A 24,557-nucleotide genomic window follows, 5' to 3' on the forward strand; every position below is an offset into this window, starting at 1 on the left:
ATAATCTCATTTTCAGTAAGAGGGGAGCAGCTGTTTTGCAGATGCAGTGCATCCCACTGATCACAAGCTAGCTTACCAGGACCATCTCAGCACCTAGACCAGGCTGTCTAGACTTAATTCTGTAGAAAAGAAAAGTCCTAGAAAGGTTATTGCATTCACACACAGAAGGAAAAAGAGAAAGGGGGCAGGGAAAATGAGTTTGTATCTATAAGGAAATATGCACATCAGGTGGACTGCAGTTGACTATGATACTTTCTTTGAGGCTTAGTGTTTCATTTACAATCTATTAGGCAAAGGTTTTGCTCTTTGCACTAGCATTTTCCTTTGGGAACGTGTGTACTCAGAGTTCAGGTTGATATCCAGAAACATTTTCGTTTAGCGCTTCTTGGTGCATCATTGTCCTCTTCTAGACCCAGCTGAAGTACATCTAATCACTACCCTTATTTTCATGCTCTTTGAAAACACTTCTTTTTATTTCCAGCCATTTAAAAAATGCCTTTTTTTTTTTTTTTTTTTTTTTTTTGAGATGGAGTCTCACTCTGTCATCCAGGCTAGAATGCAGTGTCACATACTCGGCTGACTGCAACCTCTGCCTCCTGGGTTCAAGCAATTCTCCTGCCTCACCCTCCCGAGTATCTGGGATTACAGGTGCCTGCCACCACACCTAGCTCATTTTTGTATTTTCAGTAGTGATGGGGTTTCGCCATGTTGGCCAGTCTAGTCTTGAGGTTGGGGTGAGGGTAGAGTTAGAGCGGGGATGTAGGGAGGTGGTAGGGGAGACAGAAAAGGGAATGACTACTAATAAGTAAGGGCTTCTTATTTGAGTGTTGGAAAAATTATAAAATGAGATTGTGGTAATGGGTTGAAGATACCAAAACACACTGACCTGTACATTTTTTTTTTTTTTTTAAGATGGAGTCTCACTCTGTCACCCAAGCTGGAGTGCAGTGGCACAATGCTCACTGCAACCTCCGCTTCCTGGGTTCAAGCGATTTTCCTGCCTCAGCCTCCTGAGTAGCTGGGACTACAGGCGCCCACTAGCATGCCTGGCCAATTTTTTGCATTTTAGTAGAGATGGGGTTTCACCATGTTGCTCAGGGTGGTCTCGAACTCCTGAGCTCAGGCAGTCTGCCTGCCTTGGCCTCCCAAAGTGCTAGGATTACAGGTGTGAGCCACCGTGCCTGACCTGAACTGTACACTTTAAATAGGGGAATTTTATGATATGTTAAGTATACCCCAATAAAGCTATAAACAAAGCTATAAACAAAACAAAAACCCTCAGAACCTGCCCAGGTGATTCTCCGTGGTGGAATCATGCCTGGCCAACATGGTGAAACCCCATCTCTGCTAGAAACACAAAAAGTTAGCTGGGTGTGGTGGCAGATGCCTGTAATCCCAGCTACTCAGGAGGCTAAGGCAGGAGAATCACTTGAATCCAGGAGGCGGAGGTTGCAGTGCGTGGAGATCATGCTATTGCACTACAGCCCGGGCAACACAGCAAGACTCCATCTCAAAAAAAAAAGGCTCCCTCTATTCCTCACCTCTCATTTACTCATTTGCTCTTCAACTCTTGCCAATCTGGCTTCTGCCCCTACTTCGATACCCAAATCCCTTTCTGTAGGCTATACACCCAGTGATCAGTTTTCAGCCCCCCTGTATCTTATGTGTTATTTTCTCGGCTGCTTACCCAATTAGTTCTCCCCGTGGTTGAAATGTCCTTCGCCATGGCTCCTGTGATAGCACATCCTCCTGGATTTCCCATTACCTCTTGGCAGCTCCTTTTCAATTTCTTGCGTAGACTGCTACTTTTCTACACAGCTTTGCATGTAGGACTCCCTTAAGGTGCACCCTCAACTCCCTGCTTGCTATGGTCTGAATGTTTGTGTCTCCCCTGAATTCATATGTTAAAATACTTTTTTTTTTTTTTTGAGACGGAGTCTTGCTCTGTTGCCCGGGCTGGAGTGCAGTGGCCGGATCTCAGCTCTCTGCAAGCTCCGCCTCCCGGGTTTCCGCCATTCTCCTGCCTCAGCCTCCCGAGTAGCTGGGACTACAGGCGCCTGCCACCTCGCCCGGCTAGTTTTTTGTATTTTTAGTAGAGACGGGGTTTCACCGTATTAGCCAGGATGGTCTCGATTTCCTGACCTCGTGATCTGCCCGTCTCGGCCTCCCAAAGTGCTGGGATTACAGGCTTGAGCCACCGCGCCCGGCCTTATATGTTAAAATACTAATAAATAAGATGATGATACTACGAGGTGGGCCTTTTGGAAGGTGATTAAGTCAGTGGGGGTAGAGCCCTCATACATGGGATTAGTGCTCTTATAAAAGAGGCCCCAGAGAGCTGCCTGGGCCCTTCTACCATGTGAGGACACAGCTCTAGAAGGTGTGATCTATGAGGAATGGCCCTCACCGGACACTGATTCTGCTGGCACCTTGATCTCAGACTTCCCAGCCTCCAGAACTATGAGAAACAAATTTCTGTTTTTATCAGCCACCCAGTATACAATGTTTTGTTATAACAGCCTGCATGGATTAAGACACTGTTTTTCTCCCTTTATTTGTCCCCCTGAAAGATCTCTTCTACTTCTGTGGCTTTAAGTCTCTTACATATGCAGATGACTCCTAAACTTATGTCTCCAAGCCAGTCCTTCCTCTTAACTCTACTATTACATGTCCGGCTGCCTACCTAACCTAATTCCATGTATTGTGGGCATCTCAAATTCAACTTGTCCAAACCCAGATTCCTGATCTGCCTTTTCTAGCTCTGGTTCTCTTCATCATATTTCTAGTTGCAGAAAAGGGGAGCACCATTTACCCAGTTACTCAAGCCTGACATCCTCTTCCTTCCCCACACATGCCATTTGAGCACATTTTTCTTTTTCTTTTCTTTTTGAGACAAACTCCTACTCTGTTACCCAGGCTGGAGTGCAATGGCATGATCTCAGCTCACTACAACCTTTGCCTCCCGAGTTCAAGCGATTCTCCTGCCTCAGCCTCTCAAGTAGCTGAGACCACAGGCACACGCCACCACGCCCGGCTAATTTTTTGTATTTTTAGTAGAGATGGGGTTTCACCATGTTAGCCAGGATGGTCTCGATCTGCTGACCTCATGATCTGCCCTCCTCGGCCTCCCAAAGTGCTGGGATCACAGGCATGAGCCACGCTCCCAGCCCCGAGCACAGTCATTTTTCTACCAGTCGATGTTGCAGTGAAGATGAAGTTCCAAATCCTTGACATGCTCCAGCCTTCCCCTGTGAGCTGATCGCTCCCACAAGAAGCTCCTCTGCCTTCCATCCTCAGCCATTCTGACCTTCTGTGTCTTCCGTGGACCCTGCACCTGTCAGCCCTAGGCCCTTCCTTATTTATGCAGTCCCTTTTTTTGGCCCTCTTGCTTGGCTAACTTCTACTTATCCTTCAGTTTGGGCTGAACTATTTATATGCTGTTCCAGGACCCTGAACTTCTTTATTGCACCCATCCTGATTGTAATTAGATTATTTGTATTGTTTTGTTTGGTGTCTGTCCCCTCTGCTGGACATCGACTCCACGTGGGCAGGGATGGGGTCTCTTTGTTCACCGCTGTGTCCCAGTTACCACAGCAGTTCCCAGCCAGGAAAAGAAAAGATGGTTGTTTCTTCCCTACTTTGATAAAATACCCAGACAAGGCCGGGCGCAGTGGCTCATGCCTGTAATCCCAGCACTTTGGGAGGCTGAGGCGGGCGGATCATGAGGTCAGGAGATTGAGACCATCCTGGCCATCACAGTGAAACCCCGTCTCTACTAAAAATACAAAAAGTTAGCCGGGCGTGGTGGCGGGCGCCTGTAGTCCCAGCTACTCGGGAGGCTGAGGCAGGAGAATGGTGTAAACCTGGGAGGCGGAGCTTGCAGTGAGCCGAGGTTGCGCCACTGCACTCCAGCCTGGGCGACAGAACGAGACTCAGTCTCAAAAAAAAAACCAAAAAAACAAAAAAAACCCAAAAAAACCCAGACAAAAGGATGCCCTTATCGCTCTTGCACCTCTTTCTTGAATCTTCCCTGGTTGTCACCCGCCATGATGTTATGTCTGAGCTGAATGTTTCTCACTGCATGCGCGTTTGCTCAGAGGAAATAGAGGAGGAATAGTTTTCTCACTTTCTCCTTAGCCTTTCTTCCTAAGGCTTGTTTCTAGTCATTTCTTGTAACCAGCTTCCTGAGAAGTATTTCCATTGTCTTTTCTGAACTCTCCCTTAGACCATGAGAAAACAGAAGTTTATGCTGATTTGGGGTCATGACCTGACACTGAAATTGGTGGTGTTAAGTACATTGCCAAGTAACTCAGATACGTTTATAATATTGTAAAAAATACTTTTTCTGATTATAGGAGTGATTTTATTGTTAAGAAAAATTTGAGAATACAGTCAAGGGTCAAGAAGAAAAGAAATGGCAGACATTCCTCTCAAGATTTTTCTATTGTAGAATAAGGTCTTGCTGTACATATGATTTTTGTCCCCCCCTTTTCACTTCACATTGATATTTTGATAAAAGCCCTGAAAAATGGGAGTGAAACCTAACGGACCGCAGCTTTGGACAAACCCCAAGTGCAAATAAGGCTGGTCAGCAGCTTTTAGCAGGACCTGCTTCCTCTAGAAGCAGAGAAAGGAAGAGTAACGGACTGCCCTGAGACCAGGCTCTACTGTAGAGCCGCGCTCCTGCCGCGTACATGCCAAGCCTGCCCTGTCCTGGCCCTTGCAGTGACTAATGGCCGGACACGCTGCCTCTTAGTTGATACCCTTCATGCAGGACATCTCTAGCACATTGCTCTCTGTTCTGGTGTGTTCCTTAAGCCAAACTTTCTAGGTTTAATTGCATTGGATGTTCATGGATCCTTGCGTCCCAGACTAATTGTCTATGTATTTGTTGATATTTGTTCTTGTCTATTTTCATTTTATTTTTTAAATTCAAGGCAAGAGGCTTATTTATTTTGTATTTTATAGTGCCTAGCATGGAATTCGATGCCCAATCAATACTTTTTTTTTTTTTTTTCCGAGATGGGGTCTCGCTCTGTCGCCCAGGCTGGAGTGCAGTGGCACTGTCTCAGCTCACTGCAACCTCCGCCTCCTGGGTTCAAGCGATTCTCTTTTTTTTTTTTTTTTTTTTGAGACGGAGTCTCACTCTGTCGCCCAGGCTGGAGTGCAGTGGCCGGATCTCAGCTCACTGCAAGCTCTGCCTCCCGGGTTCACGCCATTCTCCTGCCTCAGCCTCCCGAGTAGCTGGGACTACAGGTGCCCGCCACCTCGCCCGGCTAGTTTTTTGTATTTTTTAGTAGAGACGGGGTTTCACAGTGTTAGCCAGGATGGTCTCGATCTCCTGACCTCGTGATCCGCCCGTCTCGGCCTCCCAAAGTGCTGGGATTACAGGCTTGAGCCACCGCGCCCGGCCCAAGCGATTCTCTTGCCTCAGCCTCCCGAGTAGCTGGGACTACAGATGCATGCCATCATGCCCGGCTAATTTATTGTGTTTTTTAAAATTTAATTTAATTTTTATTTTTTATTTTATTTATTTATTTTTTTTGAGACAGAGTCTTGCTCAGTCGCCCAGGCTGGAGTGCAGTGGTGCGATCTTGGCTCACTGCAAGCTCCGCCTCCCGGGTTCACACCATTCTCCTGCCTCAGCCTCCAGAGTAGCTGGGACTACAGGTGCCCGCCACCACGCCCAGCTAATTTTTTTTTGTATTTTTAGTAGATACGAGGTTTCACCATGTTAGCCAGGATGGTCTCGATCTCCTGACCTCGTGATCCCCTGGCCTTGGCCTCCCAAAGTGCTGGGATTACAGATGTGAGCCACTGCGCCCGACCAATAATCTTAAATAATCTAAAAATAGTGTTCTGCCCAAATTACAAATTACCAAATTAGAGTCCAGTTATTCATAATTTTATCCATTAATTCAGGGAGCATTTAACAGTGCCTGGCACAGTTGCCAGGCATGGAGTATGCATTAGTGAATAAAACAGGGGTAGTTCCTCTTGTCATTGGGCTTCTAGGCTGGTTTGTTTGTTTGTTTGTTTGTTTATTGAGATGGAGTCTCATTCTTGAAGCTCAGGCTGGAGCAGTGGTGCGATCTGAGCTCTCTGCAACCTCTGCAACCGGGGTTCAAGCAATTCTCCTGCCTCAGCCTCCCAAGTAGCTGGGATTACAGGCGCGTGCCACCACCCCTGGCTAATTTTTGTATTTTTAGTAGAGACGGGATATCACCACATTGGCCAGACTGGTTTCCAATTCCTGACCTCAAGTGATCCACCCACCTTGGCCTCCCAAAGTGCTGGATTACAGGGGTGAGCCACTGCTCCCGGCCTCTAGGCTAGTTTAATACCAGATGTTACACAGATAATCCATAGTTTCAGCTTGTGATGAGAGTTATGAAGGAACATGGTGGGGTGCCCTGAGAGAATGCACTAAGGCAGGGGTGTCCACTCTTTTGGTTTCCCTGCGCCATATTGGAAGAAAAATTGTCTTAGGCCACACATAAAATATACTAATGATAGCTGATGAGCTAAAAAAAAAAAAAAAAAAAAAAATCTCATAATGTCTTAAGAAAGTTTATGAATTTGTGTTGGGCGTCATTCGAAGCCGCCGTCCTGGTTGGCATGCAGCCTGTGGGCCACGGCTTTGGACAAGCCTGCACCACGGGGAGACCTATAGACTGGCATGGAGTAGCTGGCATGGAGTGTCGGAAAAAGCCTGGAGACTGAGCCCTGGAGAGAAGGAGAGGGTGGGTCAAGGTGAGGAGATGAGCTCTTTTTGAGAGGGAACCAGCCCAAAGGCGAGGCTTTCAAGGTAGAGTGGTGAGCAGAAGTGAGAAATGGAAATTGTTATCTCTTTGTTTTAGTAACTGGGAATGTAAGTCTTCCTGTGTCATGGGCCTCTATTCTTTCTAAAAACTTCAAGGGATGCATTTAGCCTTCCTATAAGAGTATTTTGGTTTGTTTTTGAGCAGGTCTTACTGAACCTGTCCCACTTTTATTGATGCTTTCGCTGATGTTTCTGAAAGGCAGCTGGGAAGGGCACTAGCCAGTGAGGCTTTTAACACCTGTTTGTGGGTTCAACAAATAGGAATTAAGCTTCTTCTCAATTGCAGATGTTGTGTTATATTCTGAGTCCTGTAGGAGATCTTGACTGATGCAGGAGTGGTCCCCTCAGGGAAGAAGGACCCTCAGCCACCAGCTGCCTCCAGGCATTCCTCCCCAGGGATAGAAGTCACCCACTTTATGAGCAAGACTTTAACAAGGAAAGAAGATGGCAATTGAAATTTTCATTGAGTTGTTAGGATTTGTTTCAGAGAACCATTTTGTCCCAGTGTGTATAAGAACCTATTCTTTCATTCAACACATGTTGTGTGCCTTCTGTGTCTGGCATGTTTCCAGGTGCTGGGATACGGCAGTAAACAGCTTCCATGTCAGTGGATAAACATACACTGGAAACATATAAGTGAAACACAGTGGGTGTCAGGGAGGTTATAATCACTACCGAGAAAATTAGAGGAGGGAAGGAGGCCTTAGGGAGAGTCACTTGGGAGGTGGAGACAGGTGTTGCAATTGTTAAAAATAGCATCAGGAAAAGGCTTACTGAGTGACATTTGAGCAAAGATTTGTATCTGGGGGAAGAGCATTCCAGGCAAGAGGGCACAGTGTGTGCTATGGTCTTGCAGGAGCATGTTTGGGATGTTTGCGGAACAGCACAAATCCCGCAGTGGCTTGAGTACAGGCAGTGAGAGGGAAGAGTACCTAAGAGAGGAGGTGAAGGGGAAGAGGGAAGATCATGCATCCAAGGCCTTGTGGCCACTGTGAATACTTTGGCTTTCCCTCTGGTTAAACCGGAAGATGCTGGAGGCTGTTAAATTGGCTGTAAGGGCAAGGGTGGAAGGAGACTGATGAGATGGCGGTAGCGTGGATCTAGATGGAGGTGGTGGAAAAAGGTCAGGTTTGAGATATTTTGAAGGGAGAGCTGATGGACTGGATGTGGGCTGTGTGAGGAGGAGAAGGACTGGGAGAAGAATAGGTTATAGACTTGTTAAATTTAGATCCATATTAGGGTGCTCATGTCAGAAATGTAGTTGGGTGTATAAGTCTGGAGTCAGGGGAGAAGCCTGGGTGGGAAGGGTGTCTGTAAGCCATCTGTGTACATATGCTATTTACATCCATGAGACTGTGGAGTGACTGTGTGTTGGGTAAGAACTTCAGTGCCAAGGGGTTGTGGGCATGAGAGAAATCAGCGAAGGAGACAGAGGAAAGGTGGCCAGCGAGGAGGTGGAGACCAGTTCTGACGGTGAGTGACTTTCTGGACCCCCATGCAGATGTGACAACGTGCGTGTGTTTAAGCTGGGCCTCTTCTCAGGCCTCTGGTGGACCCTGGCCCTGTTCTGCTGGATCAGTGACCGAGCTTTCTGTGAGCTGCTGTCGTCCTTCAACTTTCCCTACCTGCATTGCGTGTGGTAAGCTCCTGCTAATGGGGAGGTGGCTGGGGACAGGTGTGTTTGCACTTGCTGTTGGGCTCTGTTCACCCTGCAGGTGGTGCACAGGTGTCCTGGGGGTTGCTGGCTTGCTTCTCTCCTCAGGTGGACTGTCAGAAGGTTCAGAAGCCACTGAAAGTTCACTTTGTAAAAAGCTGAATTGACTCCAGGGAGCAGGCTTAGCTGGAACAAAGGGCCTGATTGTCATGCTTAGGTCTGCAGTTTCTTACCTCTAACTCCATCATTAAAGCCTAAAGGAGCTTGAGAACTGAACCTCTAACCTGAGCCCTAGCTAGGTGTTAGGGGAGGGGAGAGGTAGGGGAAAGCTGGGGAAAGAGGTGATGTGAGGGCTGGGAGTGTCCTCAGTAGGAACCCTACCTTTAGGGCCTGAGTGACCAAGTGAAAGGAGGGGCCCGCACAGGCCATTTAGGGACATTCTCTTCCATTATTTCTGTAAGTGGATACAGAAGACCAGAGAGCTAAAGTGAATTGTTTAATATCACCCACCTGTTTCTGTAGAAAACAACCTTGGAGTTCAATAATAGCAAATTGGAGCATCTATACTTTGGAATGCTTAGGATACACTAAGTTAAAAAAAAAAAGTGGGTTACAAAATACAGGCAGAATCTGATTCTGAGAAAGCTGGGGGAAATCGAAGTGGCTTTCTTCCTAAAACTGCTTCAGCCTCAAATCCAGAGTGATCTTTCCTTTCTCTCCTCCAGGACTTCTGATTGCAAAAGATCACGAGGAGGAGAAATCTGCTGTAGATTATCCCCTATAGATAGAGGGAACCCAGGAAGGAATTCTAGTGGTGAAGAAATGGAAAAACTTTATTAGATCTAGATTCAGGAAAAGGTTGACTTCTATCCAGAGATGGGCTAAAGATACACAATTTGATAGAATTCACTTACGTTCCCTTGCTCATGTGAACTTCTATATGTTTACCATGAGACCCACCCTACTCTAAATTTAAGACTTCGGGACTTCAAGGAGTATTTGCAAAAGACAAAACTCAAACAGCACAAGTTGGAGTTTACAGTGTTAGGATTCATTGTTCAACAGTTTTTAGATTTCAACCTCAACTAATACTAGTGAATTTATATACTTTATATATTTGTTTTTTTTTTTTTTTTTTTTTTGAGACGGAGTCTCGCTCTGTCGCCTGGCCTGGAGTGCAGTGGCTGGATCTCAGCTCACTGCAAGCTCCGCCTCCCGCGTTTACCGCCATTCTCCTGCCTCAGCTTCCCGAGTAGCTGGGACTACAGGCACCCGCCACCTCACCCGGCTGGTTTTTTTTTTTTGTATTTTTTAGCAGAGACGGGGTTTCACAGTGTTAGCCAGGATGGTCTCGATCTCCTGACCTTGTGATCCGCCTGTCTCGGCCTCCCAAAGTGCTGGGATTACAGGCTTGAGCCACCGCGCCCGGCCTATATATTTGTTGAATTGTAATTTCCAGATAACAAAACACACAGATTTTATGTGTATATTGTGAATTTTGAGAAACGTATACACTAGGTAAATGACCTCATTCAAGATGATCATTTTTATCTATCTAAGTCCCCTTGTCACACTAGTGATTTAAGTCAAATTCAGAATTTAAACTGTGTAATAATTTTGACTCAAACTTAATTTGTTTCTGAATTTGGTGTTATTTCTGCTTTTAAAAGTTGAATCATCTTTTCTTTCCAGTTGTAAAATGACATATATGTTTTTAAAAACAAATTTAAACAAGAAGTGTAGAAAGAATGGCTCTTATAATTGTATCCCCCAAAGAAACATAATTATTAACAGTCTGACATATATCCATTGAGATTTTATATGTACACACACACACATATATATATCTACTTAAAAGAAAATAGAATCGTTCTATACACGATGCAAACTTTTTTTTTTTTTTTTTGAGACAAAGTCTTGCTCCGTTGCCCAGGCTGGAGTGCAGTGGGGCGATCTCGGCTCACTGCAATCTCTGCCTCCCGGACTGAAAGTGATTCTCCCACTTCACCCCTGCAGGGAGCTGGAACTACAGGTGCATGCCACTGCACCAGGCTAATTTATTTTGAATTTTTCTGTAGAGATGGGTTTTTGCCATGTTGCCCCAGCCTTGTCAGAAACTCCTGGGCTCAAGCAGTCCACCTGCCTTGGGCTCCCAAAGTGCTAGGATTACAGGCATGAGCCATTGAGCCCGGCCCAAACTTTTTTTTTTTTTTTTTACCAACCAAATACTTAAATCTGTGCTACATAGATCTAGTGCTATAGAGACATCATTCCGTACCAATACATACATATAAAATCTTCATTATTTTGTCTAATTAATACTTCATAATATGGATGCTTTATAATTTATTTAACCAGCCTCTCTCTGATAATGGGCATTGAGGTTATTTCTAATTTTCCACTTTTGCAAACACTTTATAACGAACACTTAGATTGATTTGAGTTTCTGAATATTTTCATATTAAATTAATAATATATATTGCCAAATCCAGAGAAACTGTAGCATTAACACTGTTTACTGAAGTCTGTAAGAGAGCATCTTTTACCCACACTTTCACATATACTGGAAACTCTTAAATCCCCATTAACCTGATTGAGAAAAATTATATTTTGTTTTTATTACTATGTCTTTTTAAAAAATTAGTATTTTTGTTGGGCATCTTTTCAGATGTAAATTTGTGACGTGTCTTTCCCCTTTTAATTTTCTTTGGTCTATTGAGTGTTTCTATTTTTAAAAGTTTATATCGGCCGGATGCGGTGGCTCATGTCTGTAATCCCAGCACTGTGGGAGGCCGAAGTGGGTGGATCACAAGGTCAGGAGATCGAGACCATCCTGGCTAACACGTCTCTACTAAAAATACAAAAAATTAGCTGGGTCTGGTGGCATGTGCCTGTAGTCCCAGCTACTTGGGAGGTTGAGGCAGGAGAATCGCTTGAACCCGGGAGGCAGACATTGCAGTGAACCAAGATCGCACCACTGCACTCTAGCCTGGGCAACAGAGCGAGACTCCATCTCAAAAAAATAAAAAAGTTTAGATCCAGCATCTAGGTTTGGCACATAGTAGACAGTCATTACTATGTGCCACTTATGCATATTTGCAACATTTTCACAAGTGCAGAGAATAATACATTGAGCCCCCATATAGGCAATACCCAGATTCCATAAATATCAACATGAAGCCAATCTTGTTCATACCATTCTCACCTGCTTCCTACCCTGACCTGATTAATTTCTTTAGTGTTCTTTGTATGTAAGGGTTTAAACTTTGTCATATGCTACAAATATTCCCTGCCCCCCACTGCAGTTTCCCATTTGTCTTTCAGTATGTTAATATTTTTGTGCCATACTGGTTTCAAACTTTCATGTTGTCACCTCTGTTAATCTTTTCTTTAGAGTTTCTGGATTTTGTGTAATTTTTAAAAAGACCCCCTCCCTACCACCATCAAAATTTATAAAAATATTGTCTTTGGGCTGGGCGCAGTGGCTCATGCCTGTAATCCCAGCACTTTGGGAGGCCAAGGCACGTGGATCACCTGAGGTCAGGAGTTCGAGACCAGCCTGGCCAGTGTGGTGAAACCCCCTCTCTACTAAAAATACAAAAATTAGCTAGCTGGGCCTGGTGACAGGCACCTGTAATCCCAGCTACTTGGGAGGCTGAGGCAGGAGAATTGCTTGAACCTGGGAGGCAGAGGTTGCAGTGAGCCAAGATTGCACTACTGCACTCCAGCCTGGGTGACAGGGCAAGACTTCATCTAAAAGAAAAAAAAAAATAGGCCGGGCGCGGTGGCTCAAGCCTGTAATCCCAGCACTTTGGGAGGCCGAGACGGGCGGATCACGAGGTCAGGAGATCGAGACCATCCTGGCTAACATGGTGAAACCCCGTCTCTACTAAAAATACAAAAAACTAGCCGGGCGAGGTGGCGGGCGCCTGTAGTCCCAGCTACTCCTGAGGCTGAGGCAGGAGAATGGCGTAAACCCGGGAGGCAGAGCTTGCAGTGAGCCGAGATCCGGCCACCGCACTCCAGCCCAGGCGACAGAGCGAGACTCCGTCTCAAAAAAAAAATAAAATAAAATAAAAAAAAAATAAAAAATAAAAAGAAAAGATTACATGCTTTTAAATGGTCTATTGTTTGATAAAGATTAATATTAAATTAAAACTTTTTACAGGTACAGTGAGGATAAATTTTTTTGTTTGTTTGTTTTTGAGACAGAGTCTTCCTCTGTCGCCCAGGCTGGACTGCGGTGGCATGATCTCAGCTCACTGCAAGCTCCGCCGTCCAGGTTCACACCATTCTCCTGCCTCAGCCTCCCGATTAACTGGGACTACAGGCGCCCGCCACCATGCCCGGCTAAGTTTTTTAATTATTATTTTTAGTAGAGATGGGGTTTCACCTTGTTAGCCAGGATGGTCTCAATCTCCTGACCTTGTGATCCACCTGCCTCGGCCTCCAAAAGTACTGGGATTAGAGGTGTGAGCCACTGCGCCTGGCCCCAGTGAGGATACATTTTTTAAAATTTCCACTAAACTGCAAAAGTGGTTTAATCAACATAAAATTATTCCTGATGAAGGACATAAAATATCTGTAACCAGTTGTTAAAGTGAGAAGGTGGGATCTAATCAGATGTGCTCAATTACTTCCGTCTTAGCACCTCTGTTGTAAATCTTTGGGCCTCAGTTTTCTTGTTTGAGGCCCAAAGGCATTTATTTGCACACTTGTTCCTATTATCCAGCAGGAATATTTTAGAACATTCTAAAATGGGTCCCAAATTGCTGAAGATTTATCATCCTGCTGTTCCAGGGATTGTTGGTAATCTTCATCCTTTGCTAATTAGAAGAGGCCCCTGGGCTGCAAGTACAGTCAGCAAGGTGGGTGGGTTACACTGGAAGAAGGAGCAGGCTGAACTCAGGCCAGCGAAGTCTTCATGCTCATCAGATTCTCACCTCTCGTCTCCCTCTGCAGGCACATCCTCATCTGTCTTGCCGCCTACCTGGGCTGTGTATGCTTTGCCTACTTTGATGCTGCCTCAGAGATTCCTGAGCAAGGCCCTGTCATCAAGTTCTGGCCCAGTGAGAAATGGGCCTTCATTGGTGTCCCCTATGTGTCCCTTCTGTGTGCCAACAAGAAATCATCAGTCAAGATCACGTGATGGCAAGGTGGTGGCTGGCTTCTCTGCTTATCGCCCCTCATGCAGTGGGTTTCCTTTGCTAGGAAGACAGCCAAGGGATTTCGAAGAGTTGGGATGTGGGCTATCTTTTAAAAAATCTGTTTGCTGAGGCTCTCACTAATATGTCTGTGGACCACCAGGATCCCCCTGTGCAAGGGGAAAAGTTCTATTCCTTTCCCAAAGATGGAAAATGGAGGGCTTAGGGACACTAGATGCATCTTTCTCAGCATCGCTTCCAGATGCAGTGACTTGTTGGGCTGCGTCCTTAATGGCCATGGCAGAGCAGTCCCTTGGGGGATCCAGCCCTGTACAGTGCATCTTGTTCTGGAGAAAGCTGGCCTGCTCCAGACCCCACCATTCCCAGGCACCCTTGGAGTGGACTCTACTGATGATAGACAGAACAAGACCCTCTGACTCTCTGATGGAAGATGCCAGAGATTTTCCTTTGGGGTAATTGTGCTTAAACAAAACCAAACAGATGAAACACACACAGGACTTGTGGCTAAAAAGGCTACTTTTTCACTTGCATTTCTCAACTAACATGCATCTGTGAATCCTTTTACTACTACCTCTGTGGAGAGATGGAGAGACTTCAGATAAAGGTGAAGCTAATGAGTAAAACCCTCTCTGCCAAAACCTACACTCCACTGTAGGCCATTCTTGAAGATGAGCACAGTTTTTAGATACTGACATCATTTCCGCTTCCCCCTCCCACCCCAGCTCAGCAGCCTCAAATCCACAGAGAAGAAGAATTATGGCATAAACATTCCCACAGACCCACCATCTTTAAGACTTGACCTCTGTAAGTTTACCAAAGGGCTCCTCACAATTGTGGTGGGGATTCTGGTTCAAAATTTGGAGCACACATGAAGTTTTTGGAAACTTTTTCTCCTTTGAAGCCTCTAGTATGCTGTACTATTCTGGAAATTACCTTCAAGAATCTCACTTCTTGTTTCTGTTGTGTTTTCTGTGGGCATCATGTTATTCACTCTTGCGGTAGAAGGTGCTTTCTGGGTTTCCCAGAGTATCCAACGGCTCACTTTTCTCAAGTGCTGGCAGTAACTATGCACTCACAGGCTAGTTTGGGCCGCTGATGCAGCAGCACAAATCTGTTGCCTTCTGAATTTTTCTCACCTAATGTGACGTTGGCTTCAATGAATCTTCTCTTCATCGGGCTGAATGAAACATTCAAGAACTGTCTTCAAGGTGCATGGTGGGAATTATCAACCTCAGGGATACTCATTTTAACTCAGGCACGTCCTGCTTTGTAACATTCCATTGTTGGGAGAGGGCAGGACAGGTGTGTTCTTGTGTGGGCAGGAGTCATATCACTGTCCTACATATGTAAGAGTTGGGAAGGTGATGATTTTTGGCACATCCAGGAACTCTTACTCTAGTTAGAATTTGTACAAGATCCAAGGTGAAAACCCCAGTAAGCAACTGAATTTAGAGTTTAAAAATGAATGACTTTATGCTACATGTGTGGTTATCAAATTATATAGCTTGTTGAAGAGCAGAACCCTGTTTGTAGTAAGAAATCTTTGTGGAACCCCAGTGTGTGAAATAAATTGTATTTTATTAACTTAAATTTATTTAAGGTCAAATTTATAGCATTTACTTAATAATATATGAGGTGGTAAAAATGCAAATTAACAAATTGGTAATTTCCAAGGTAGCAAAATTAGGTGTTGAATGAGTGTATATGTTGCTTTATTATACTTTTATATATAGAGAGAGTGTGTTTTGTTTTTGAGTCAGGATCTTGCTGTATCACCCAGGCTGGAGTGCAGTGGTGCAATCATGACTCACTGTGGCCTCTGTCTCCCAGGCTCAAGTGATCCTCCCACCTCAGCCTCCCCAGGAGCTGGGACTACTGGTGCATGCCACCACTCCCAGCTAATTTTTGTATTTTTTCATAGAAATGGGGTTTCACCATTTTGCCCAGGCTGGTCTCGAACTCCTGGGCTCAAGAGATCTGCCCGCCTCAGCCTCCCAAAGTGCTGGGAATAGGCATGAGCCATCACGCCTGGCCTAAAAAATATTTTTAAAATGATATTTGAATTAAATATTTGTGGAACTTCTAATGTACCTCTTTGAGACCTAGGTGGTTGATGGAACAGAACTGCTGTTAAGTCCTTTGGGTTTCAAGTCTAGAATTTTTTAAAGGCAAATATCAGACCATTCTTATTTTAGATTGACTTTATCAGGCATGGATTCTGGTCTCATCTACTTTATGGTATAAATGCTCCAAGGTAGGGGGTTTGTTGTATATTTTAAGCCCAGCTTTTTTTTTTTTTTTTAATTGGAGAAGCAGAATGTATTTCTAGAAATGGTTTTAAAGAGATGAGCTGAGAAAGAAACCTCGAATGGAGTATATTTGAGGAGGACAAAACATTACTTCACTTTTGAACAGAAATCACTCTAGCTTGCCAGCATGGGATGTAAACCAAGAGAGCAGATATATACCCATCTTATTTTAAGTTGGGTTTATGGCATCACTCATTTATGTAAAAGCACTACAAACTCTTTAAAGAAAATTGGGAAACTACAGAAAAGTCAAAGAAAAAAAAGGTAACCCATATTTCTATTGCCCAGGTATAATCCTTGTTAATATTTTGGTGTAGTCTCCTGTTTTTTTCCCCCAATATAGTTGTAAATAAATGATGTCTTTCAGAGTTGACGTTTATCCTGTAGCTTGAATGGCATATACATGCCAGTTATATATTTTTTCATGAAGTATGGGTTTGGAATACACTAGAGTTAGCTATATGCTTGAATGCTGATCATTGACTTCTGAGACTGACTACTGAGTCTACCTTTTTAATCAAGCCTGATGTGAATGGGCCCTAAAAAGTAATGAATGGAATTCTACTTTTTGATGTGCTTCTGCACTTGGCTTGGTGAGTCATCATAAATAGCTGTTAAATATGTGACTTTACAGATTTTGATATGTTCAGATTGTAAAAAATGAACAGCTTATTTCATTAATTGATGGGCAGTCAAGAATCTCCCTTCCTCCAGTGGGGCTGACACTTAGGAGTTAGGTCATGGTGGTGGTTACTTGACATGGCTAATCAGATTTTGTTCCGGTCAGAATTTGCCCAAGATCAAGACCCAGCAGAAACTGGAGTTAGGTTATAAAAAACCATTCATGTTTCTGAGTGATCATTTCAGTCAGTGATTCATGTTTTACAGTGTTTAGTTGTTGATTAGAAAAAGTAATCTTTTCTTCCCTTTATTACATCATTATAAATCAAGTCCTTCTGTGAACACATTTAAGGTGCGTAGAGATGAGATGTCTGAATCCATTTAGGGACGGGCTGCATTTTTGGGGAACTCTCTGCTTGTCCAGTGAAGAGTGCCTAAAACATTAATTATAGATCAAAGATGTTCTGTTGAGGGACAGAGCTTGATGGTCATCAAACACAAGGCTTTGTAAAAATACGACCACCTCTTCCACTTACTGGATCTCTCAGGTGTGTAAAACCTCTCTCACCAGTTCATCGTGCTTCCATGAACCAGTGCCATATCGAGTCCCCACGACTGGGATTTGAGTCTTCCTGGCTCTTTATCCCTTGGGGCGAACATGGAACCATCTCTGAGGGACAGGTGGATGCTGAAGCTCACCCGGTCAGGGCCCCTCTCCTAGCTCCTTTAACACTGAAATTAATCTGAACGCTTTCATAGCCAAGGCTTTGCCTAGGTGCTATTATTCCAGCTGGCCAAAGAGAAGTCTTGGGCCAGATTGGGATTCTCAATGGATTTTATAGACATAAATCCCTTACAAACTTAAAAAAAAATGACCCCTACTTTATAGGACTAATTGTTTGAATTGTATCTTTCTCTATATGTTAAACCAGATTTAAAACTATTTTATAACCACAATATGTAATCAGAGCAATCTAGTATTTTCAGATACATACCTTGTTATATACCTTATGTAAGTATGCTGTATAAGGGTGGCATGCCCACTGGCTGTGGTCAAATTTAATCCCCATTGCTTTGGGAGTGATTTAAGGCCTTTTGAAGTGGAGCTTTTGCACTTTATATTTTTTCTGTGAACTATGATAACTATATTTGATATTAAAGCTGTAAGTGGCATTTTCAGCAAATGAATATGTACGTGTGTGTCTATTTCCAAAATGATTTCTGAACTATCTGCGGTGAAAATGTATCTGATGGATTGTAGAGCAAAGCACATTGCCTAAATTCATTTGTTAATGAATTGGGTACCATTGTTATTAAAAATGCTTAAGATAATTGTAGTTACTTGTTGGTTTCTTCTCAGAGCTGTGAAGTTAATACATGAAAATATTTCCAGCATAAAGTACCTAAGAACAGTTTATTTTTACTAAAACTTCTATAGTCATGTCATATAGATATAAATCTCAAATACAGGTCTGGTGCGGTGGCTCACGCTTGTAATCCCAGCACTTTGGGATGCTTAAGTGGGTGGATCGCTTGAGCTCAGGAGTTCAAAACCAGCCTGGGCAACATGGTGAAACCCTGTCTCTACCAAAATCACAAAAATTAGCCAGGTGTGGTGATGCACACCTGTAGTTCCAGCTATGCAGGAGGCTGAGGTGGGAGGATTGCTTGAGCCTAGGAGGCAGAGGTTGCAGTGAGCAGAGATTGCACTACTGTGTTCCAGCCTGGGCCCAAGCAGTGAGACCCTCTCTCTCAAAGAAAAAAAAAAAAAAAGACCATAAGAGAAGAAAGACTGGTTAAGCATTATCTGTATCATTACAGTGGTTTTTTTAGACTTTTTTTTTTTTTTCTGGCAGAGGTGAGGGGATAAGGAGTGGCCCCAAAGTTCTTTGGCAATAGAAAAGCTGTAGGAAAACGTCCATGTACAGGTTGAATATCCCTAACCCAAAAATAAAATACCAGAAATTCTCCAAAACCTGGAACTTTTTGAACACCTATATAACAGTCAGAGGGAATGTTCCTTGGAGCATTTCAGATTTCTGATTTTTGGATTAGGGATGCTGTATAATGCAAATATTCCAAAGTCTGATAAGATCTGAAATCCAAGCATATCTGATTCCAAGCCCTTTGGATAAGGGACATTCAATCAGTATATAATTTTCTGGGGGTTCAGACATCTCTGGTAGCCCATCCAGGTAAAGAGCCTCTGCCCAGCAGGAGACTAAGCAACCTTTCAAATCCTTTTGGTGCTGAAATTGGTTACTCAGTCTTCAGGACTGAACTTTTTTGAGGCTGTGGTCAGGGACAGTGGCTGAAGAAGTTGAGGGCTCTGCTTTTGGGGCACTGGCACGGGTGTGTGTGCCTCTCTCCCCGACAGTCTGGACTATCTGTTTCTCCTCATGGGTGACCTCTTTTTCTGAGTCTGACCAGGAGTTGATGCAGCCTCCCCTGCTCCCTTTTCCCGATTGCCCTTTGACGACCAGAGCTCAGGGGCTAGCCTCTCCCACTCTTCTCTTTTAAGGACTTTTCATTAAAAGAGCATTACATTGAAAGACTGTGTTAAAGGACTATACTATAAACGGCTGGAGTGGGCAGACCCAGGATTCTGGTAACTTACATCTTAGGGGTCCTCAACAAACTGGGAACTTAGATTTTTTCCTTGCAGACTGTTTCCTGGTTTACAGTTTCACAGTTCTTAAGATGGTATTTGGGTTTGTCATACCATTCTGTCTACTTTTGTATAGCTGGATTTTTTCATAAGAAGTTAAAAGATATGGTATTTGAGCTTTTGTTCTCTACTCTCTACAGAGCGGGTTCTCAGCCTTCTTTCCCACGCCGTTTTAAGAGGGCTGGCAGCCCCTGTCTCCCACTGGAGAACTTATCTTGTCTCAAGTGGCACTTCTGTCTCTTAACTGTCTCCAGTCTGGCGACACCTAGTTTACCTGGGAAGTCTCTCTGGGTGTTAACTCACAAAAAGGAAGAGATCACCCTCACCTGGGTTTTTGTTTCTTTTATGCTTCTCATTAAAACAAAACATTTGCTTCAGCTGCTTTGGCAATTGAGCGCAGAAACCAAAGTGCTGTTTTGAAGATGTAACAAATAGCGGTAGTTTATTTTTATATTCGGGCTAGTGATAGGGAAGTGGCTGAAGGTAAGGCCAGGAGCATGAAGTAATGGAAAACGTGCAGTGGCACTGATGATATTTGCGAGAGAGGGTTTCCTGTGAAGCAAGCCATTAGCTACCGGGGTGAGAGGAACGGAGACTCTCCTGGAGTAATATTGCCATCTTGTGGCTCTTTGAGGCATTGCTATGTGGAGCAAGCGAAGCCCTTCCCAGTTCCTAATCATCTCAGAGGTCGCCCATTGTCTCAAAACGCCAAGTTATGTAATCTCTTTGTGGGCCCAGGTATGTTTCCCTGGATTTTTCCAAGCATGTTTCTGCCTTCCTTTTCCTCTCCTCTCTTCCCTTAGAAATTCAGTTTTCACCCCCCGCCCCGGGTGTTTTAGAGGTTGTCCAATGTGATAAAGCAAATGCTGTTGGCCCTCGGTATTCGAGGGAATTGGTTCCAGGACCCCTCAACCCGCATACCAAAATCCCAGAGGCTCCAGGCTTATATGTAAAATAGCATCGTATTTACATATTACCTCTGCACGTCCTGTTGTGTGCTTTAAATCATCTCTGGATTACTTATAATACCTAATACAATGTATATGCTGTGTAAATAGTTGTTAAACTGCATTGCTTTTTATTTGTATTATTATTTATTGTTGTGTTATAATTTTTTACTGTTTCTTTTTCCCTGAATATTTTCGATCCATGTTGAATAGGTGGATGCGGAACCTGAGGTTACAAAGGGTCTGTATTTAAAACCAATTTAAGGTAGATGTGATTTAGAGAAAGTTTTGGTTTTTTGTTTGTTTATTAGATATGGGGTCTTGCTATGTTGCCCAGGCTGGAATGTAGAGTCTATTTACAGGCACCATAATGGCACACTACAGCATTGACCTCTGGGCCTCAAACGATCCTCCTGCCTCAGCCTCCTTAGTAGCTGGGACAAAAGGCACTAGCCACCGGCCAGTCTGGAGCAAGTTTTTAATCCACTGGAGTGAAATTTAACTTTTGGGATTAATAGCTCAATTTACACAAGTCAAATGTAATTATAACTCAAATCTTTTTAAAGATGAATCTGGTTTAAATCAACACTTAGCAAGTGTCTGTTTGGTATTAACTATTATGCTGCCTGCAGAGGGTTATAGGGATGGATGCAGCAGCTCAGATCTGGGGAGGGGAGAAGAAGGCCCCTGACTCTGCCGAATCCCCGTAGTAGAGAGGAATCAACAGTGTTGGGGAGGCAGGAAGGAGACGGTGGTTGAGTTTTCACCAGGGAGGAGCTGGGACTTGAGAATTGTAAGCTTTAACTGATAAACCACGAGCCACATATAATATGGAATTTCAGTCTGGTGAAAGAATTGGTAGACTCCTTAGGAATTTTCTTACAAGCAAACCTTATTTGACAGCCCATCACATAGGTTATCTTTGACATAAGTGGTCTCATTTACTCCTCTCGGCTACTTTGCGAGGCTGGCATTACCATTATTCCTGTTTTGGATATGATACAGCTGAGGCTTGGAAATGTAGTTTGACCACTGCTATTGCAAGGATGGGAACCCAGGACTTTTGACTCTCAGGTTTAATTCTCTTTCCACAAAGGATTTTTTTTTTTTTTTTTTGAGACGGAGTCTCGCTCTGTCGCCCAGGCTGGAGTGCAGTGGCCGGATCTCAGCTCACTGCAAGCTCCGCCTCCCAGGTTCACGCCATTCTCCTGGCTCAGCCTTCCGAGTAGCTGGGACTACAGGCGCCCACCACCTGGCCCGGCTAGTCTTTTTTTTTTTGTATTTTTTAGTAGAGACGGAGTTTCACTGTTTTCGCCAGGATGGTCTCAATCTCCTGATCTTGTGATCCACCCGTCTCGGCCTCCCAAAGTGCTGGGATTATAGGCTTGAGCCACCGCGTCCGGCCTTCCACAAAGGATTTAATGCAAATGAGTTAAAGGTTTTCATGTAGGTGGGCATCAAATTGGAATTATCAGTTTCAAAAGTGTCCTATTAGTACAAATAATGGGATAAAATACAGTTGGCCTTTCATATGCACGGGTTGTATATCTGTGAATTCAACCAGCCTTAGATAAAAAACACTTAAAAAATTCAGTACTGAATATGTAGAAAGTAATTTTTTTACAGTTTTTAATTGTGCCTTTATTCCATTTAGTTCATTAAAAATGTACTTGTTTTAAAGATCCTACAAACTTACATGGGCTATAGGTCACCCCTCAGCATGCTATTTATTTTTTTAAAAAGCAGTATTTCTTATAGGAATCTTACTGATCACACAGTAGTTACAATAATGTCAGATATGATGTATACAGTCTAAACAAGACAGGCTGGTTAAGAATTTACATGATGTAAACATATACATATTAAAAGTTAGCCAAGTGGACAGATGCGTGCAATGGGGAGAGCAGGTGATAGGAACTTTTTTTTTTTTTTTTTTTTTTTGAGACGGAGTCTTGCTCTGTCGCCCAGGCTGGAGTGCAGTGGCAAGATCTCGGCTCACTGCAAGCTCTGCCTCCCGGGTTTACGCCATTCTCCTGCCTCAGCCGCCCAAGTAGCTGGGACTACAGGTGCCCGCCACCACGGCCGGCTAATTTTTTTTGTATTTTTTTAAATGGAGACGGGGTTTCACCGTGTTAGCCAGGATGGTCTCGATCTCCTGACCTCGTGATCTGCCCGTCTCGGCCTCGCAAAGTGCTGGGATTACAGGCGTGAGCCACCGCACCCGGCCTAGGAACTCCTTTAATGATCAGTACAGGGCTCAGATGCAAGGAATCTGGATTTCCCCTGTTACAGTAAATAGCTTTCACTAACGTATACAGGTATTCCATACACATCTAAACACACGAGGGTAAGTTGTGACCTGCTACACGTACAGTCTAAAGTGGTGTAACTGTGATCTTCCTGTGATACTCCCAAGAAAACTGTGAATAGTGAACCCCATGCAGGTAGTGGGAAGCACTGGTCTTTTATCATAGGTTGAACCTGAAGAGGTTTAACTCTTGACATTAGTGTTTGTAAAGAGTGCATGGCTCCTTGTTCTGTTTTCTCCACAGCTGACATGCATTCAGTGCAGGGGAATTCTGATGGCTGTTTAACCTAATAGTGATAACTGAACTACTGTTAAAAATGTGGGAACCTTTTCAATAATATTGACTTACACATTTAACATTAAAAAAACAAAAACAAAAACATGGATCATCCATAGCTTTAAGCCAAAAGGTAGAAGGGAGTGTGTCTGAATTTTAATGCTTTTAGTTATACTATTCTGTGGTTTCTACCACTGTCCTAAAGAATGACACTTGTACACTGCTTGTTTCCACACCAACACAGGCACTAGTTTGAACTCAGACAAAACCTGAAACAGAAGAAGTGCCACCCTTCCTCCGGGGTCTTTTAAGAAACTGGACCAAAATTATAAATTATTCAAGCTTCCTTTTGGGTGGTGTCTTTATGTGTGTAACTATCTAGAGAACAAACCAAATAAGAAATGTCTACCCCTGCAAGAGTGTGGACTTTGGGTATAGTTCTGTTAGGAGTCAGGAACCTAGAGCAGCGTTTGCAGTCAGGGCTGCTTTCTTACACACAGCCCATTTACCCTGCGTTTGTGCCAACTATTACGGCAAATGCGTTTTGCAGGGATTATGCTTCACAACTCAGGCCTACAGATCCTCTTAGGGAGATCTCTCCAGCTAAGTAGAAAACTACCCGAAAAGGCGGCGTGTTCTGTGAACCTGAAGAGAAGACTCAGGGTCTCTCTGAAAGCCTTTAAATTACTGCTGGAATTGCAAGTTCCTATTAGTGAGAAAAGAGCATTAAAATAACTTGAAGGTCTATTTTATTGGCAACTTAGAACGCAAAGTATTTTATTTTTAAACTTTTAAAATTTGAAAACAAGCTAGCCTACATTAAATAATATAGTTTCCAAGTGAGCTCAGTTTTTCTGCTTGAAATACAAACACAACTTCTAACACCCCTAGGTGGGAACAGTACTGTTTGATGATCTGTGATTAGATGAACTGATCAGTCTCAGTTGGCAACATCCCTTTTTTTTTTTGCCTTGGTAAGCGTTTAAAAAAATTCTAGAATAGATGCATTTTTCTAGTTTTACACTGACAATTTCATCCCAAACGTCTCCTGGGAGACATAGACCATGTACAGGAATCTATCTTCATCCTTCTCACTCTCATACACCTCTGAGACCATGAAGACGCTCACCACGCTACGTCCGCTCACCACCAGGAGGAGGGTTTGATTAGCACTGAGCTGTAAGTGCCTTCTAATTATTTATCTTGATGAGCTCACTCTCGTTGATGTCTGCAACGTCAGGTACAAGGAACTTCGTTTTATTCAGGACAGGAAGCTGCTTCTCACCCTTGTATCGTTCTGTTATCACCGGGATTTTGGCTGGATGCTGCTCTCGAATAAGTCGGACATCTACCCTTTGTTCGAAGGTGCGTCGCTGCCTGAAGGTCTCCTCCCACGGCATGGTGCAGGGATCTGGGCGGCGGCGGCGACAGGCGAGGGTCCCGGTGGCTTCTGGGGGCAGCGGCGGTGGAAAGTACTTTTTCTTGTCATTCTGTAAGCAATACAATATAACAACTATGTATGTAGCGTTTACATTGTAATAGTTATTACAACTAATGTAGAGATGATTTAAAGTATAGGGAAGGGCTGGGAGTGGTGGCTGGCTCCTGTAATCCCAGCACTTTGGAAGGCTGAGGTGGGCGAACCACTTGAGGTCAAGAGCTGGAGACCAGCTTGGCCAACACAGTGAAATCCCGTCTCTACTAAAAATACAAAACTTAGCCTGGCGTGGTGGTGCATGCCTGTAGTTCCAGCTACTCGGGAGGCTGAGGCAGGATAATTGCTTG

At 43.9% G+C, this 24,557-nt stretch overlaps 1 protein-coding gene and 1 pseudogene across 3 annotated transcripts in view; one reads left to right on the forward strand and one right to left on the reverse strand.

Annotated features, from left to right (window-relative positions):
• ACER2 (alkaline ceramidase 2) overlaps nucleotides 1-15,244 on the forward strand; it is a 41,393-nt gene extending 26,149 nt beyond the window's left edge. For 2 of the 3 annotated variants that reach the window (XM_033237442.1, XM_033237444.1), the window contains 2 exons: nucleotides 8,325-8,462; nucleotides 13,440-15,244. In XM_033237442.1, the coding sequence (XP_033093333.1) occupies nucleotides 8,325-8,462; nucleotides 13,440-13,626 (325 nt within the window). In that variant the 3' untranslated portion in view covers nucleotides 13,627-15,244. The remainder of the gene's footprint in view (nucleotides 1-8,324; nucleotides 8,463-13,439) is intronic. The other variant, XM_033237443.1, reaches the window with a different exon arrangement.
• Nucleotides 15,245-23,325: 8,081 nt separating this feature from the next.
• Nucleotides 23,326-24,246, reverse strand: LOC117099351 (annotated as a pseudogene).
• Between the last annotated feature and the right edge of the window lie 311 nt (nucleotides 24,247-24,557).

Source organism: Trachypithecus francoisi, unplaced genomic scaffold (genome assembly GCF_009764315.1).
Source record: "Trachypithecus francoisi isolate TF-2019V2 unplaced genomic scaffold, Tfra_2.0 Lachesis_group16, whole genome shotgun sequence".
NCBI classification, from domain to species: Eukaryota; Metazoa; Chordata; class Mammalia; order Primates; family Cercopithecidae; genus Trachypithecus; species Trachypithecus francoisi.